The 19,778-nt window shown below is 37.7% G+C and overlaps 1 protein-coding gene across 1 annotated transcript; it reads right to left on the bottom strand.

Annotated features, from left to right (window-relative positions):
* Nucleotides 1-2,455: 2,455 nt before the first annotated feature.
* On the bottom strand, nucleotides 2,456-19,173 carry LOC139743522 (peptidyl-prolyl cis-trans isomerase FKBP8-like). The gene is made up of 11 exons (XM_071654001.1): nucleotides 19,153-19,173; nucleotides 16,790-17,202; nucleotides 15,458-15,545; nucleotides 14,654-14,764; nucleotides 13,374-13,448; nucleotides 12,664-12,691; nucleotides 11,594-11,677; nucleotides 10,826-10,915; nucleotides 5,426-5,503; nucleotides 3,495-3,632; nucleotides 2,456-2,530 (listed from the first exon to the last, which is right to left on the bottom strand). Exons 2-11 carry the CDS (start codon nucleotides 17,199-17,201, stop codon nucleotides 2,456-2,458), a joined length of 1,179 nt encoding a protein of 392 aa, XP_071510102.1. The 5' UTR covers nucleotide 17,202; nucleotides 19,153-19,173.
* Nucleotides 19,174-19,778: the final 605 nt, after the last annotated feature.

The raw sequence follows: 19,778 nt of genomic DNA, 5'->3' as shown, positions 1-19,778 counted from the left end.
GTCCCAAGGCTTGCGAACGTCTCCAAGTCGCGAGAAGTCGCATGCGGTCGAGAACCGCGTGCGACTTCTCGAAACCGCAAGCAGTCGCAAGAAAAAACTGCATAGTGTGAGGCCACCTTTACACACCCTTAAATTAATTTCCAGTCAACACTTTGAGTGCTTTGGGAGCCAATTGGCACAAAGAACACCATAACATTGTACACACAGTCCAAAGTCTGTGGCAAAGAAAAGGTTAAAGCTAAATAAAAAGAAAAGTTGTAATATAATGCAAGGTGCTACATAACATTTTTTTACCACTTGCCCAGCCGGGCAAGCAGATTTTCAAATTGTCGCAGAACACATACCCAAAGATTAATTTTACTTGCCCGAAAAGAAAGTCCAAAGACATAAGAAAATGACATAGAAAATCGCTTGTAAAGTCAAGGGCTTGATAGAATACAATCATCTGAATAAACAGCACATGTGAGGAGTAACAAACTTGGTTCGATAGAGTGTTGATGTTGGATTGCATTGGGACTACTTCATGTAAGTGTTGGGAAGGAAAGGTGACTTCAAAATGTTTTGCTTGCCCAATTCGGGCAAGCATTTTTTTCTCATTGTTCCAAAACACTTGTCCGACTTTGAATTTTACTTGCCCCGGGCAATCGGGCAAGTGCTTATGTAGCACCCTGCACTGAAATGTATGGATGCTTCTCTCGGGTGACGCGAACAGTTTGAAATTCTTACACCTGTTTTGTACCTTTGTTGGTCTGTCTGATCAATTTGCATTGTCCAGTTTCCATGGTGGATTGCCCATTGAGGAAGGACTGATTTTGCTACAACACACATTTTCCCATGGAAACTTGCCCAAGTATACGCAGGACTCATCAATGGGTTAAGGAAAATCTTTTGTTATCAGGTTGTGCAACAAAAATTAGAATCATTGTGAGCAGCTTCATATCATGGACAATTTCAGTTCATGTACGTTCCTTCCCTGCATTCCCTTGTCAATACAGTATAACAAAATTTAACAGTGTTTGCATAATTATATGACGAATAAATGCACCAATATACATTAAATGTAGTAAAATCAGAGGAAAACATGAAAAGTAAAGATATACAACAATGTTTTATAGAAAGTATACTATCAGAGGAAACATTTCAAATAAAGAGATGAGGAAATAATTGGAAATGCAGGGGATCATCTTTGTATGCACAGTTTGACTAAGAAGATGTTCCCAAGTAAAAGATAGCCCTGACACCCTGCAATTTTCTATTTAAAAAAAAAGAATAAAGCAAAACACAAACTCTCCCCCCCCCCCCCCCAAAAAAAAAAAGAAAAAGAAAAGAAAAAGAAAGAAAAGTTATTATCATCATTACTGGTCTTAATCAGACTGAAATAAGATACTTTCACAGAGAAGCAATGCACTATTCAAGAGAGCACATGGCACAGCAGAAAACACTGTGCAGAGTCATTTACATACAATGAATGTACCTCTGGCAAACACTGAAAGCAATTTTCGGCAAGACAAAAGACAAAATGCACACGGCGTACTACACTGTTCAAGATTTACAAACATGTTTGAGGCACACAATACACTGCAGCTATCGTGTGTAGGAAGCAATGTATCTGCCAAGTTATTCGCATTATCCACAAAATGGTCAAGTTTGTCTTAAAAAAACGAACTCTTTGATTATTGCAATTGGAAGGATTCACTTTTCCCCACAAATACTGAAATTATCATGAAAAGTGACCCAGTTTCATCTACCTGAGACCTAGTGTACCTGGTAACCGCATGAATGTGAAAGAGTGATGTGTAATTGGTGTGAAAATACCTGGAAGGCACATATATAAGTATTTGAGAGGAGATGCCAGACAGAAATTAAAACAACGACAAAAACATTCTCCCTTCTGTGAAAGAGGAATTTCTTGCATGAGTGGCTTTTTTTTTTTTTGCAACTCGGTCGGTTAAGATGAATTTCATGAGTTTTTCATTCCACAGAATTAAGATATAAAAATAGTATTACATACAACAAGCAAATAATTTGCATGTTCTATTTTTGCACTCGTTTCATGTCGCAAATGCACACAAATTTCCACTTTTACACCACCCGTAGACTTTTGCCTAAGAACAGATGTGAACAAAAGTGAAATTTATGGACCAATGAATCATTATACTGACTTAATGCAAACATAAGCTGTACATAAGGAATGATGGACAGACAGTAAAGCTCTTATATTATGGAAAAGTCTTTAGAAGAGCAAACAGAATCGTAAAATATCATTGTAATTGCACAAAATTAAAATTGTTGACATGCACTCAAAAGTTGTTAAGGAGTGGGGGGGGGGGGGACACACAGTTGACATCTTCTGGAACATATGCTTGGGGTGCATGCTGAATTCTTGTTGTATCGCTGGTTTGCATGCATCTGTAATTGGTCCACACTGCTGGAGTGCGTTGGCGGGTTCCAATGCCTACGTCAGGTGGAGAGCTACCACAACTGCTACGACGACTATGATGATGGATAGTCCAATGAGAACTGTCTGTGCCTACATAAGGAAGGAAGAAAAGGGACAGAAAATATCTCACTGCATCACGCCTAGTTCTGTCCTAAATGTTTGACTGAAGAGGGGATGGCATATTCTTGGCACTGAATAGACGGCAATCTTTTAAGATTGTGAAGTGGTCTCATACAAGTATAACAGAATACATATGATTGTGAAACAGTCTCCACACTGATGAAACACCTTACTTTCAGAACCAAAACATGAATAACTGACACACTGTGCACTCCTGTTAAAACAAACATGGTTATAACACAATTTTTGTTACAACAAAGTAATTCTTAACATCCCCACACTTTCATCTTTATCTCTTTACATACTTTAGTGTTCGGCTATAATGAAATTTCAACATAATCAAAGAAAACTGCTGGTTTGGAGGACTTCCCTATTATGAGAGTCGTTTGTACTAAGCACCTGTCACTGCCATGAGCCAATTGCAAGAGCATGACATGTTAAAACTTACGCTTAATGGAGACTTCCAGATGATTTCCAGACTTTTACATTTGAACATCTATAAATCATTTATACTTAGTACAGAGTTTCAGAATTTATAGTGATTGAGATGAGGAATAAGAATGTTTTCAAAATTTATAACAAATTGAATAAGGATGATGACATGGCAGCCTCACCATAAGAACGCATGAGTTGGGGCTCAAGGAAGCAGAACAAAAGAAGGCATGCATGGATTCTACACAGGTGAACTTGTTAAGCAAGCGATATTGTAATGGAATTACACTGCTACATTTCTGAAATATGTGAGGCTCTGTGTCATGAACACTGTTCAGTGTAATTTATTTAAGATTTTTCAGAGTATTGATTTCTCTGCTCAAGGACCAGTGGTACGGTGACAACAAATGCCACAAATCCATACATGGAGCTGTCGATTTATGTACTACATGATGTGAAATTATGAAAATCGTCTGGACTGCCCCTTTAAGTGTTCACTTACATTGAAAAGTTTCTTTCCAGCTGGCTTTTCTGCAGAAGCTCCGGCCATGTCGCCCACCATTCTCTGGTACATGGCCTTCTCTGACTGCATCTCTTGATCCTGTCTCACTGTCAACTTGGCCAATTCTTGGTGGATAGTCTACATGTACATGTATGTGCAAATGCCAATTCCATTCATACTCTTGTCATATTTCAAACAACATTAAATGCTGAGGCTGCATTTAGTTTTCCAATATATATAATGACCAACTACTTCTGCTGCATCTGCTGCTACTACTACTACTTCTTCTTTACTACTTCTCCTTTACTACTACTACTACTATTGCTACTACTACACTACTCCTTCTACTACTACTACTACTACCAAGGAGGTTCGAGAGATGGAGTTACAACTGACTATAACTATTCAATCAGCTGTCAGTTTTCTATGGATGGACAAAAGAATTCCACAGGTGCATTTGTGCCTTTAATGTTCGATGCTTGAAGCCGCCATCTTCCTGAGCAATCTGGAGATTCATTTTTAACGCTAACATAATATCAGGTACACATGCTGCTCATTTATATATCAAATGCAATGAAATTTCACCTAATGACAAAGCATATAAAACAAAAGTCAATTCCATTCGAAAATATGTGCCAAAGTGGATATCTGAGCTGTATTTTGTGAAAGTGTTTGAAATTTTACCCTCATGGAAAGCCAGTTTTATCACTTTTCTGATTATTTCCGACAAATGAAACTAATATGGTATCATCTTCAAGTATAGTTCTTTATAAATTAATATGTCAGACTGTACAGTCAAGTAATTTTGATATCTATTTCAGCAATATTTGAGCAATTTCTATTCGCGCACCCCCGTGCCTTTACCATTGTCTACCGCCCGTCGTTTGTAAGTAGGGATAGCGAAAAGTAATTACCATCATAAAGACATATCTTATCTTCCTTAGACAGTGGCTGGTCATTATGCAATGAGACACGAATTCATTTTCTTCCTATGGGGGGGGGGGGGGGGGCAGATCCAGTTTGACACATACTTCAAATATTTTTGAGTGGCGGCTTCGAGCATGGGATCAAAGCGAATAAGACTGTTGTGACTCCATTTCTCGAACCTCCTTGCTACTACAGTCTGTACTACTACTACTACTACTACTACTACTACTACTACTACTACTACTACTACTACTACTACTACTACTACTACTACTACAGTGTACTACTACCAATTCTACTTCTGCTACTACTGCTACTATTGCTGCTACTACTACTACTGCCACTAACATTGTGTGTAAATACAACTGCTACTCTTTCTTCCAGTGGTACAACTACAATCATTTCTGTGTTCAGGGCAATCATAGCTGCTACACAAAAAGCCTCAAAGTGTTTCATCAATATCTTCTCCAGTTAGGTCTACACATTACACAATGAAGCACTGCATCATTCTGCATTGCAAAGCTGCCAACTGTCTCTCTATACACCATGAAAACATTTCATGAGCAACATGTACATCAAAGGGAAATAGACTAATCAGTGGTGGATTGTTTTTTTTTTTTTTTTTTGCTTTTTTTTTTTTTGGGGGGGGGGGCACACCGGGCGTGCGCCCCTTTTATTTTTTGTTTTTCTAAATAAAAACAAAAAAGTATGCATGAAATCCACACGATTATCCTTGTCAACTGATTGTAGTGGCATCAGAAAATTGTGCTTAGAAATATAACCTGCTTTGTGCCCCCCCCCCACCCTTTATGGAATTCCTGGATCTGCCCCTGCTAACTACACATCAAGATTTCCAGTGAAGTAGACTTTATTGTGTAAATGTTTGTCTTCCAATAGACGCACATACATGTAATTTAAAAAAAAAAAAAAAAAAAGGAGAGGAAAAAAAAAATCAAACAGAAAACATACATTAACCTTTGAGAGAAAGAAGAATACTTCCATACCTTATTTGCTGGTTCTAATGCCAGGGCCTTCTTCATCATTGAAATCGCTTCTTTGAATTCTTTCTGGCAAGCTAATACCTACGGACAAAGAGACAATAATTTTGAAGACAAAAGAGGTAAAAGTAGAAGAAGTATTATCAAAACAACAAGTAGTATGTCAGAGTTATTGATCACTTGCATTCTAAAGACATAGGCCACAGAGGAGATTGTTCTTTGAACATGATAAACATACTTTATGTATCTTTAACAGGGCAACCCAGAAAGTAAGAAACAAAAATGTCAAGAAAAATGAATCCCATTCTTCCGCTTTTAGCATCATAGGCCATGGGGTGAGCTGGTTTTTTCGCTTGTTTCGTTCCGACAACTGCGGCACTAAAATTTCTCCACAGCTACGTGTAAACAAATAACCAAAAAGGCTACAGGAAAAAGTTCGACACAAACCCTCCTGCAGTATTTTGGTAATTTAGGGGGAAACAGTGAACTCTTTTGTCACTGAGGAGCTGAATATGTACACTTTGCCGTGTACGATATTCATTCGCGAACGATCATGTGATGTATGTTATCCAATCCGAATCGAGAATTATTGTTTACGAGTCAAAATGGCCGCCCCCTGTGAGCCTGTCGACGCGTCTACGTCGTCTGCTCAGCCGAAACTTATTATGCGTTATTATGCATGTAACATCGATGAAGTTTGAAAATTTCACGGCTATGACAAACCTAAGATAGACGAAACCTATTTTGTGTGCCAAAGAGTGGATCAAATTGAGTGGGGGAGACCGTGAAATCGCAGACCAGAACGAAGTGATTCAGCTGCTCAGGGGGACTGACTGCAAACCTACGTAGTAGGATAATTTACAGGTTAGTTTACGTGCGTACAGTCGAGTCGTAGCAGTCGACACTGCAGTGCAGTCTCACTCATAATGTTAATGACCATGATGACTACAAGTACAATTGTACAACGTTTAATAGCTATGTTATGAACGTTGCTTGTGTATGTTATAATGGGCGCTAATGCAGCCAGTAGCTTAGCCGTTAGCGTGTCTGTTACTTAGATAAATTATCTTGAATTTCACCTTGGCATGGCATAGCGCCGTTATAATGTCGCCTAGATGTAATTTTACATGTTGTTCTATGTACAGCCCAGGTTAGGTTGATGTAGCTGATCAGTGATATTGTTTTGTAAAAGTCTTGACACACAGGACTGGATTGAAAAAGGTCTAAACTGCACGTAAATTTATATTTTCATAATCATGGCCATGGAGTATTAATATTGAAAATCCATCCTGTTTCTCTCACCCCGAAATTGGCGAATCCTCCCTCAAAACACACATTTAGCATCTCATTAAATTAACTTATTAATATTTGATATAAATAGATCGAAAAGACCAACAATGACAATAACATAATTGCAACAATTAAACTCCCTAAAACATATGATTACCATTATGTTGTGCCAAACTATAAAGCAGTGGGTGGTGGTGATAGTGAAAGGCCAAGGATTACTAGTATTAATGATGATAAGGCAGTTGTATTCATAATTATGATAATTGATATTGCATGTGATCAGGTGCTGAAAGCTGTAGATGTACTTTAAAATCAGTAATTGCACTGCAAGTACAAGTTGAAGTAGTTGATGATGACAATGATCATGAGGTGTTAATGATTACCTGGCATAGTACTATAGGGCCTGTGTATTGGTAATTACAAGATTCAAATATTGGCAGTCAATAGTCTACCGTACATTTAATGATATATCGAGTGTAATGTTCAACCCCTCCCTCTAGCATTTAGCCTTTTCCCCCCCTAACAAAATCCAACGGCTAATCATTGCTGTTCATTTCTCCATTGTATTAAATAGGATTCCATGAAACGTGCTACAAGAGGTTTATAGATAGCAAACGCCTGAATCTCGCTAGGAAACGAAAGCTGAAGGAGGAGCCTGGTCCGTCAGCAGGAGCATCTGTTTCCTCCCCTAAGAGGCTCACATCAAGATCAAGATTTTCTTCTGGAAGCTCTTCAGGTTCTGCTGTGTTGCCTGTGAAATGCATCATTTGCAACAGAGTCAACCTGCTCATTACTTGCCAAGGGAAATAGGTTAATATGATTGATATTGAAGCATGAAAACATTGTCATGTTACTATAAGTTGTCCTTGATAAAATGGAGCAATATATAGGCCTATACACCACTGAAACATTCACACACATACACAAAGAACTTCAGTGCAAAGTTCAGAAACAACAGAATGTACTGTATATGCACCAATTATGCTTTGGTCAATGTGATTGATATTCAAGAATTGACATCTTACCAAAGTTGTGCATGATAAAATGTCTTTGTAATACAGATTGCTTCCTGTATTTTGAATGCCAATGTTTATGCAACATGTTCTGACTCCTTGCCTCAGTATGTGATTGTTTGCCCTTTAGCAAACATTTCTGCCCTCTATTATGATTTGATTAGGGTTGAATTATTCTAAGAACAAATATGTTTTCCTAAGTGTGTTTTTTTTTCATAAAACTGAATGACTACGATTAAAATTTGTTTCTCCTACTCTGGGGAAAAAAATATGTAATTATTATTAATACTGAAACAGAATGTTCATGTAGAAAGGTCAGTACAATGTAGGTGTGAGTACAAAATCAGTTTGCTAAAACTAATACACACCAGCCAAATGAAAATTGTGCATAAGTTGAGTCAGGTTTGCACAGATCCTCTGATATTGGATGTTAATTGCAATGTTATCATAATTTTTAATGCCAAACCTGTTTTATTCTCTCCAAGATTTTCAGGTACACATTGCCTCCAATGCAGAATCCAACAGTTTTCACTCATGAATGGGTAAACTATAATTTTGCCTTTATTTTATATATTGGCATTTTTCAAAACTTTTACACCCTTTCAAGGATATTTGAACCATGGAATGTTCCAGGAAATTTATTAAAACTAGAAAATTTGACTGATTATCATTTTGAGCTATCTTACATGAAAGGAGGTAGTGTCCCACCATGTTGTAACCTAATGATAGCAATGAAAACTTCAGGAAATTTTATGAAGATTAAATTTTCTAGTGCTAAAGTAATGTATAATATTTCATGAACAACGTGATTGCTATGTGATCTAAGTATATTAAAGCTTCTTAAGAAGAAGAAGAAGAAGAAAAGAAAAACATGTTTACTGATAAGCAATATGATCTGTTTAATAGTAATGCCTCATGTGTGTAAATGAGTTTGTATGTGTGCGTGTGAGTGTATATAATATGTCAGCGTTTTTATGCACCTGTGTATGTGTAATGCACTGATCAGTACATGTATTATATCATTGTGTGTGTTCATGTTTATGATAATCTTTTTTATGATGCTGATGTGATAAATGGCCAAGGCATGTAGAATAATATTTTAATACACTTGGGTATATTGAATCTTCATAACTATGAGTGTGCGTATGTGTGTGTGCATGTGAGGGTGTGTGTGTGTGTGTGTGTGTGTGTGTACAATAAGATTCTCCCACATGCATGCGGACACACACACACAAACAAACACACTGATTTTTTTCCTTTTTTTTTTTGCCTTGAATGATTAGTCATTTGATTAATAACATGTCTTTGAACAGAATATAAGGCATTTGCCTTGACCTCTGACGGTCAGTCAGTGCTCTCTCTCATATGGTCTTGAACCACTTTGCTCTTGTCCTCCTTATTGCATAGCCAGCATCAGGAAAAGCTGAAACATGAGATATAATGCAACTATTAAACCAAAACTTCACTTTTTTTCTAGGTATATGGTTAAAAGCAGTGCTTTACAAATGTGTATATGCATTTCAGCTTAGAAACACTATGGGTACTATACTGCGGCTAGCAGTCCCATACGCATAACTGCGGCCAGCAGCCCCATACGCATAGCGTCATGGGGCTGTGAACTGTAGCATACAGGATCATGACGGATATTTTATCGCGGACAAATATCAACTTAATATCGGGAAAAAATATTCAATTTGAAGACTTATTAATAAATTTGAAGTATTGATAACAGAGTTCGTGCAAGGTTTGCTTCTGCAAATAGCTCCTTTCTGTTCAAATTGATGACTAAATGTGACTCGGTCGAGAGGAAACTGGGAGAGCTACACTGAATTGACGGCCAGCGCATGCACACACAGACATCTAATATCCAGTCAATGGATACGAAATTTGTGCGCAGTGATGTGCGCGCCTGCGCTGACCGTCAATTCAGCGTAGCTCTCCCAGATTCCTCTCGACCTAGTCATATTAAGTCATCAAATCGAACAGAAAATGACTATATGTAGAACCAAACCTTGCACGAACCCTGTTGTCAATACTTCAACCTTACTTGTAAGTCTTCAAATTGAAGAATTTTTGTTCGATTTAAGGTTGACATTTGTCCGCGATACTTCCCTGTCATGATCCTAAATGCTACAATCCGCAGCCCCATTACGATATGTGTATTGGGCTGCTGGTCGCAGTTTATAAAATATGGATTTTCGCAAAAACTGCAGGATATTTCGAGGAGAACTTTTTACAGTATATTTAGGATGTACAAAACATCACATTTCCGCATTCAGAAAGTAGTGCCAGTGTTGCTGGAACGAAACCCATTTTCTAAGCCTCTTTTTCAGCTTCACCCCATGGCCTATCAATGGGAGAAGCATATCAAAGTTTATGTTACAAAAAAAATCCTCAAGTGTCTTAAACTGGTAAATGAGGTTTATTTGCCACGATGGGGGAAGAAGAAAATATCTACATTGCATGGATACAATGCATGCTGAAGTTCAGGTTTGTATGTTATCAAGCGACCAGAGCCAAGAGCAAGTGAAGGTCATCAAAGCAGACACATGGCATGCACTTCAGGACAAAAGTCTCCTATCTCCTCACTACATCACTTCCACTATTGCTAATTACAGTGTCTTTTCCTGCCATTCTGCATTTTACTCATTTCTGCCAATGTGTTCCTGGGTTCAATTCAATTCAATTTTGGTTTTCTTAATTACATCAAATCAAAGTCTGAAGACAAGCCATATTTTGTTCACATCAAACCACATTAGTGGATGTGAATGTGTGTGCATGAGAGCATGAGTATTCCTGTATTTGTGAATGAATATCAAAACTGTATTCCTATCACATGCTTGTCAATTACAGTCAACCTTACCGGAGTTGAATCTATTTTGACTGAGGTAACAGCTTCAACTTAGAGAAAATTTGACTTATGAGGGATTAAAATCAATACAATATAAAGAGAAGAGGACTTGAAAAGACCTTCGACGTAGGAGATTATTTGAATTATGCGAGGTCGACTGAAGCAAGGTTGACTGTATATTCCTCTTGAGTTGTGTTCAATAGAAAGAGAGAGAGAGAGAGAGAGGAAGCACTGGTAATGTTTCAGACTGACCTTTCCTTTTCTGAAAAGTGCCTTGAGATTGTTGGCATCCAGCTCCAAGGCTGCATTACAGGACTTGAGGGCAGCAGAGTAAGCTTCCACCTGTAGAGGGCAGCATTTAATACATCATCACTTTCACTGGCAGCAGATTTTTGTTTCCTGTTTCCTCATCAAAGAATTCACAGCATAATGTGGAAAAATACTACATGTACTATTCTACTCAAACAAACATCTGATCAAACTGTAGGTCTGTATCTTTCCTTTTTTGAAAAGTACTTTTTATTTTTCGTATCAATCACTGTACCACATTTAATATTGTCAACAGTAAAGGCAAACCATACCCTCTTCATAACACACTACAGATTTGGGGGATTCAGAATATGTTAAGATACAAATTTGATCACTTCACATACAGTGTATGAGGAGATAAAAATGTGCCTTTAACATATATGCATAATTTTGGGTCTCCCACTCACAGAGGCATATCACATATTTTTGCATGACACTTGCTTTATATTTCCAGGGCCCTGTTTTATGAAGAGTTAAAATTGATCATAAAGTTGATTTCAACTATAAGCCTATGGCAACTTGTGTGGTAAGAAAATTTAAAATTGATTTTATCTTTTGATAAAACGGGGCCCTGGCATAACAGGATGAATTCCCCTGTATTCATGTTTTAACACAGTATAACAGACAAGTACAGTTCAAACTGAATGAGAGGTAGGATGTACAAATGGAGGGGGGGGGGGGGGGTCAGAACCATGGATTACCAAGTCTCACCTTGAGTTGTGCAGCTGCCAAGTTATTGTGACATTTGATTAACACATCATTCAGCTGGTGCTCTTTTGATTCTCCTGAACTTGCCTAAGAACCAACAAATAAAACAAAGTTTATCAAAATTGAATATGATACCAGTGGTTGGCCATGCACAATTCTGGATCCTTTGCCTTTTTTGGGGTTGTCAAAATCGACCATGGCAGGTGAATAGTGAAAAGTTACAGTGAAATCATTTCAGGGAAGCAGCTGAATTTGCAAGACATCTTGGATCTCAAATCGTATCTAGTACCGGTAATTGCATCAAACTTGAATAGATGACTCATAAAGCTACCACATCATTAAGTTTACTCTTCAACATCACTGATAAGTTTACAAATTTGATATTTTGCTGTAAGGTGAGTGTACAATAATCGAAGCATTCACAGCAAATTGATAGACATTTTAGAATGAGTACTACATTAACTGTACATGTATACTTTCATAATGAACTGCTTATTACATTTGTAATTTAGGATAACATCTGACATTAGCTGTGATCATAACTTGTCTGATGATATCTGGTGTAAACTTGGCAAGTTTGCATTATAAGACTGCTCTCTATGGCTAACAGGTTAATGCGAGGAAATGTCAATTTGATTAAAGTGCTTAAAGGTACTATACAGTACTGGTTGAGGTGGGGATTCATGTTTTGAACATTCCTAAGTGAGATAATAAGAAACCTCTTATGAAATATGAAAGAGCATGTAATTTTAGGAAGGATTCAACGTTTCTTTGATGAAAATTGGTTTCCAAATGGCTGAGATATCCAAAAAAGTGATATTAATAAAAGGCGACAGGCCACGCCTTTTATTAGGATCTCTGTGTTTCACCTTGTTTTGGGATATCTCAGCCATTTCAAAACCGATTTTCATTGAATAAACTTTTGATACCCCTTAGAATTGCATGCTCTTTGACATCTCATGGATGGTTTCTGAATATCTTGCAAAACGTTAAGAGCTTAATCCTCACATCAACCAGAACTGTAAACACACCCTTTATGAGATAAATAAATTTGTGTAATGGACATTACTTACAGGCACATCCTCAAGAAATTTTAAGGCCCTGCATGAAAAACAAACAGATAAAACATGTCACAATCACTACTTATGACTCACACATTAGAAATTGCTCAATGACTCCACATAGCAATACATGTATATGAAGTCATCTGTACATCTCATGTGAGACATCTTGATGTATGATGGTAACTCATTTCAGCAATACTTGTATCTCAGGTATAGTACGAAATAAAAAATGCACAGAGACATTTAGACGGTGAAACAACACTCATATTGGGAAAGAAAACCACACCTTCAAGAATGATGATGGAAGAGCATCCAGCGGCAGTTAGTGCATGTAACTTCACATACATTAACTTCCAGTGAGTTACGATTAATCTGTCGTCACCATGGCAACTACACTGTACACAACAAAAGACATCAATGGAAGAAGTCCTGAGAAGGGCACAATTATAAAGTGACTGCATGACTGCAGAAGTAAGCCAAAGCCCCTTCTCCAATCTCATTCAATACTTGTGCCACAAGGATGTCTGCACTTTTTATCCCCTGACCACCTACAAGGGTGGCTTCATTTTTCACATATTTTTTATTTCATAAAAATCTTACAGTTGTTGCCTCAATCCACATGTATGCAAACAAGGATAACACAAATATTCAGAGCAGGAACATTAAAAAACAAAACAAAAACAGAAAATAAATCATGGAATAAAGAAATCTTTTAATACCTAGTGTACGAGTTGATCGCGCCAGAGTAGTCTCTCCTGCCAAAAAGTTCATTGCCATATTCACGCTTCTTGTCTCTGTATCAAAGCAGATAAGAGGATTCAATGAAAAGAAAACAACAAGTATGGTATTATTCTTTCAGTCCATTGAAAATAAATATAGAAATGACAATTCACAAAATACAAACTGAAACCTTGAGTAGAAGGCAAATCAAAGTTGACAGACTAACTACAAAATTGTCAAGCAGAAAAATGAAAAAATTGTCATGGACTATTTTTTTTCACATTGGTCAATATTTCAAAGTAAATGTGCAGACCTTACTACACTCATGCAGTTACATTAGTCTTGTTGTTGACTTACTCTTGAGTTTTTAGCTTTTGGTTTCACAACAAATAGATCATCAAAATAAATCATATGGAGGTATTTTATGTGATGATTGAACTGTCTCTTGGAAGGAGTTTGATGCAGTTACAGGAAATAAACTGAAGAAAATGATAACAAATCATTAGTTGTGTTATCAAAAACCCTTACATGCTGTCTATAAAGCAGCTCATAGAGCCTTTTGATATTTAGGTCCCTATTCATTTTCTGTATTTTGATGAATCTTTCTTCCTTCAACATTCATAAAAATTTTACAACCATCTCCTTCAAAAACTATTGTCTGCATTTTTTTTTACATGCTTACAATTGTACCTAATGCCATAAACATTTTAATCTTTAACCCTAAAAGGGCCGGGGGGTGGGGAGATTTTGTGATTTTGTGTACATTCCCTATGGAAAACAGTGCTCTGTCATGAAACCTACTATGTTTACTATTAATCACTTTGACTGATTAATTCTATGCTAATTATGGTACAAAAGTGGTCAGTAACAATTTCCAATAAAAACCAAAGAAATACATTTAAAAATTCCAAGAACAATAAACAAAATCCATAAGAATTGAAATGACTTTTGGAAGCTTTTATGATGTACAATATTGTTGAATATGTTTAAAGAGATATATACAAATGAACCCCAGCTGCATGAGACATTGCAATTTGCGCTCATGATGTGTGCCATGAACACATAATATTATGTGCATGTTTCTGTGATCAGTCTCCAATTTGTTTGGGGTCCAGGCAGGAGAATCTCCAATGTAAGAGATGTTTGGGGTTGGAGTCTCGGTAGTACCCCAGTCTGCAGTGCTATAGCATTCCAAGTTTTGCCAGTCTGTATGCAGCACAGAATTTAGCCACTTTGCCCATTCATCTGTGACATTTCTCAACACTGGTGAAACACTCACGCCACTTCACAGCATTCTTCGATCGTCATGGTAGCAGCAGAAGGTGGCAGGTTCGTTTCTAGCAGCTCTACTTCAAATACCATATCTGTGTTTGGAGGGACCAGTGGCTCTCTGCAGCAAAAACATTTGAATGAAAAAAATCATGAAATGCTGTGGCTTTCACTACTCTCCTACATGTTTACTATTTGTATGTCCAATGAAGATGATGAAGTGCAATATGCAGGCAGACTTCTATGACTGACATTTACTTCAAATCAAAAACCTCATATTGTCACAGAAATTTGGTCTTCAGCTTGGCCAGTCTCAGTTTAGCCCTTAACATGCTGCCAAAGTAATGCTATCATTCTGATCTGCTTGGTGGGTCATAAGAAAGTATAGTAGACTCCCATTATAATGAAGTCCTCGGGGCTGGCAGTTTTCTTACACTATATCAAAATTTTGTTATAACCGAATAAATAAGCAATAAAAAACATAGAGTGGATAATATTGCGGCCTGAATTTCTATTCCATTGTAACCAGAATTTCCTTATAATTGTGTTCGATATAACGAGAGTGCATTGTAATGACATAAGTGTGTTTATTGTCATGGAAATAAACATTTCTCCACGTGATTAACAGTGGGAGCTGAAAGACAAGTGCATGCAAGCAGCTACAGGAGGAGATGAGCTTACTCAAACAGTGGAATCTGCATTCTACAACAGGTATCGGACTTCAAGAGAGGGTGAATTGACTTTCTCACTGGAGATAAACAGATTTTTTGTTTAAAATTTGAGCTACTTACTTGTTTTCCATTCAGGTACTTACTTCCCAAATTCACTGTACGCAAATCTTGAGTTGCTTCTGATTTCTGCAATCTCACCAAGTTCCATGAGACATACACAAAGGTCAACAGCTGCAATGAAACAAGCACACAAAAAGTGTGTGGTTCAAAATCCACAAGTGGCTGTAGACAGACAACAATATATTTCACAATTGGGAAATTAATGTTTGTTACTTTCTTCTTGATGAGACATGATGCTATTCACGATGTCAAGTTCTCTGCTTAATGTACATGTACTTGTAAAACTGCTAATTGACTACAGGTATTTTTCTGGGGCTTTTCCCAACAAGTGTTCTGAGAACATTTATCAGGGTAGGGTTTGAGGCTGAGTGAGAATCATGAAAGGGGTATTCCAGACGATTTTCAAAAATTTCACATCATGAAGTACATCAACAACTCCATGTATAGATTGGTTGAATCTATTGTGGTCTCTGAGCTGAGAAACTAATAATTTGAAAAACCTACACAAATCTCACTGAACAATGATGATGACATAGAGCCTCACATATTTCAAAAATGTAGCAGCTTAAAGGAGACCTCCGGATGATTTTCAGATTTATACATTTGAACAACTATAAATTAGTTATACTGAGGACAGAGTTTCCGAATTTGTGATGATTGGGATGAAGAATAAGAACATTTTCAAAATTTAGAACAAATTGCAATGAACAAGGATGATGACATGGCAGAGTCACCATAAGAATGCATGAGTTGGGGCTCAAGGAAGCTGAACAAAAGAAGAAGGCATGCATAGATTATACACAGGTGAACTCGCCAGCAAGCGGTATTGTCATGAAATTACACTGTTACATTTCTGAAATATGTGAACCTCCTATGTCATAATCCTTGTTCAGTGTAATTTGTGTGAGGTTTTTCAAAGTATTGTTTCTCTGCTCAAGAACCACAATAAATGCCACAAATCTATACATGGAGTTGTTGATTTATGCAATACATGATGTGAAATTATGAAAATCATCTGGAATGTCCCTTTAATTCCATTACAATACTGCTTGCTTAACAAGTTCACCTGTGTATACACATAATGTATGCATGCCTACTGCTTTTGTTCTGCTTCCTTGAGCCCCAACTCATACATTCTTATGGTGAGGCTGTAATGCCATCATCCTTGTTTATTGCAATTTGTTCTAAATTTTACAAAAACATTCTTATTCTCAACCTAATCACTGCAGATTCTGAAACTCTGTACCCGTATAACTAATTTACAGTTGTTCAATTGTAAAAGTTTGAAAATAATCCGGAGGTCACACTTTAAACAACCTGACTGGAAAAAACACTAAACAAACTTTTCTTTTTACCTTGTAGAACTTCTCCGTCCCCTTGAGTAAAGGTGAATCTGTCATGCTGTTCAACTTCTGTTCCATCTTCAAGCCTAGCAAGCATTCGAACTGTGGCCGACGCTCCTCTCTCTGGCCGGGTGGACTCTCCCTTGCCTTCCTTCAGAACCTTCTTCATCAGCTGGCCGCTGCCAAGGACGTCCAGCCACTCATCTTCGTCCTCCTTTGCGGGTTCGTCCTCCTTGCCGTGATCACCCTTCTCATCTGGCTCTGCTGCTTTAGATACATGGCTGCCGTCCACATCGGTCTGCGTCGCACTGCCAACATCTGGCAGTAAGTCTTCTATCCTGTCATCACTAGCAGTCACTTCTTCAGCCACAACACTATCACTGCCTTTGGTCTCCATTTCATCTTGCTTGGATTCGTCAGCCATTCTAGATAATTTAGTAAGATGATGTTTTCAAAAACCTAATAAGCAGAGATCAACCATGGTATGACATACAACAGAAATGTACTGCAGATGCCGATTACATGATTTCTGACAGTAGTAAAGATAATAATAATCTTATACATTGTATGCAAGACGTTGCTTTGATATGCATATGCGGTAGATTAACTCAGAAAAAGATATGGGTGGCTCTTTGAAGGCGTTTAAGTAAAAAATGGGGTCTGGATTTTTTGTTCATTTTTATTTTTTTTTTTGGGGGGGGGGGAGTGGAAAGGGGGGGGGGGGGGGGGGGAGTGGGGAGGGAAGGGTGAATTCTAAATGTATGAAAAAAAAACCCTAGACCCTAACTCACCCTAAGCCCAACAGCCTACAGGACTAAGATTGTCATTTTACAAACTATTACAGTTTCTCACATTTATACATGTAGGTGTAGGTTATATAATATCATCATAGTCACCTATAAAGGCATGTTCATTCATCATTGTTTTGTTTCGGCCGAGACACACAGTTAGAGCATGATCCATACTCAAGCAGGAGAGTGGGAGATTTTGAAAAGATGGCCTCAAAGATAGAGTCAAACTTGGAGATCTCATGCCTTTTGTCAGAGTCTTTGTATTCAAAGACATGTTCTATTTTGTATGGTCACAATCACATGGAACTTCGTGCTAATTTACTTTCGTATCCATGTAGATATCTCAAATTCTAGAAACCCAAATTGCATCAAAATCACAGAATGTATTTAATTGCCTATGTCCAATCTCTCACATAAATTTGAACCAAATCGGTCATCAGGGCACAGGGAACGTTGATATAGATGTTGGCTTTCATGACGTTGCTCAAAACAACTTGCTCTTCGCAAGCAATCAAGGCGTACATTACCAGCACAATCTGAAACCGAAGTTAGCTGTCTGATATAATCAATCAAAAATCAATGTACAAAATTATTTATGACAAGTTGAATGAAGTCAGATGACAACATTCCTACATTGCTCAAGAATATACAAACAGAAAGACAAGCATACACATGACTATGCATTTCTCCATGCATTTCTGTATGCACCAACTTTTTTTCAGCTAGCTACAATCATATTGGATGTTGAACTTTAGCTCTTGTGTTGAGTCCCTGTTTGTCAGGTCTACTCTAGATTGTGTAGGCAATGTATGCTGTGATCTCTCACAAAGTGTAGAGTCGAAAAGTGAGTTTGTTTTGAGCGACAACATGAAAGTTAACATTGATATTGGTCGTCTATTATTGATGCATTCTGATAACCACTTCGTCTTCGGTTTAAATTCACATGATGAATTGGAAATAAGCTATCAAGTAGATCTATATCCTCTGATTTTAGTGCAGTTTGGTTCAGTAAAATTTGATGCATTTACATGAATACGAAAGTACGTTGTCATTGCTATTGGCGCCTGGAACTTTAGTCTTCAGCCCTGGTTGCAGCACAGCTAGGCAGGCCTACCGCCGGTACCGCCGTACCGGCACTCAGCAGCTCATACAAGCTACTTAGCTAGGTTAGCCTGTCATCAGTGATATTGCACTTGGTCTCGGACTCTGGTAGATAGCTATATGGGCAAGAGTAGTGCTCAGGAAGACCCATTGCTGGATCACCGGGCTGTGAAAAATAAGAACACCCCTATTGGCAATTCTAATTTCTATATGGCACTGCGTCGTCACGCGTCAGTGCAATAACAAGTACTATCTGCACAGCATATATATCAACGTATGGGACTACACAGTAACGGCGCAAAAGAATTCCCAGGTACGTTCAACTCTCTACTTCTGTAATTCTGAATGACAGCATTTTCGGGCAATACTGAACCAGTGAGGTAACATAACTCATTTCCACCTAACAGTTAACTGGATCCACATACACTCAAATAATGCACTTTCGCAAGATATTTTTAAAATCTCACACTAGATCGTACTCACTTCCTTCAGCCTTCATTCACGTTGTTCCGTAGTTTCCTCAGATGATCGATTACCAAAGTGTTATCGATCGAAATGATCTTGACTTAATGATCTTGACTTGACTTGACTTGAAATGATCTTGATTTTACGACTTGGTGTTGACGACCTTAGTATTGAAAAAGGAATCTCTTCCCATTGTGTTTGTTGCTGTTTGACATGACAAAAAAAAAAAAAAAACCACCGAAAAACCACCGTAAGTTCTTTCATCACACACCTTGTACCCATGTTTGTGTGTGTGTGTGTGTGTGTGTGTGTGTGTGTGTGATGGGGGGGGGGGGATGTGGTTGAAACTGGAGGGCATTTTTACAGTGTACAGTATTTTGTTTTATTTTACTGTAATAAAATTACTCCCCCTTCTCTTCATCTGGTTTTGTTTTGTTTGGAAGATGTGGTTGGAGAGGACATTCTTACAGCTAGTAATTTGTTTCATTTTACTGTAATATATTACCTCCCCCCCCCTCCCATATCTTCATCTGGTTTTGTTTTGTTTAGTGTATCATACTGTAGAACCAGAAGTTTATGCATGCATTTGAATTCTGTAAATTAAGCGAGAGCCAACTCAAGATTTGTAAAATTGAAATGCACAC

The sequence above is a fragment of the Diadema antillarum genome, unplaced genomic scaffold, assembly GCF_040938485.1.
Source record: "Diadema antillarum isolate AM-2024a unplaced genomic scaffold, OU_Dant_1.0 seq00001091_RagTag, whole genome shotgun sequence".
NCBI classification, from domain to species: Eukaryota; Metazoa; Echinodermata; class Echinoidea; order Diadematoida; family Diadematidae; genus Diadema; species Diadema antillarum.
Note: the sequence above shows the minus strand (reverse complement) of the source record. Positions and strands in the feature narration are given on the sequence as shown.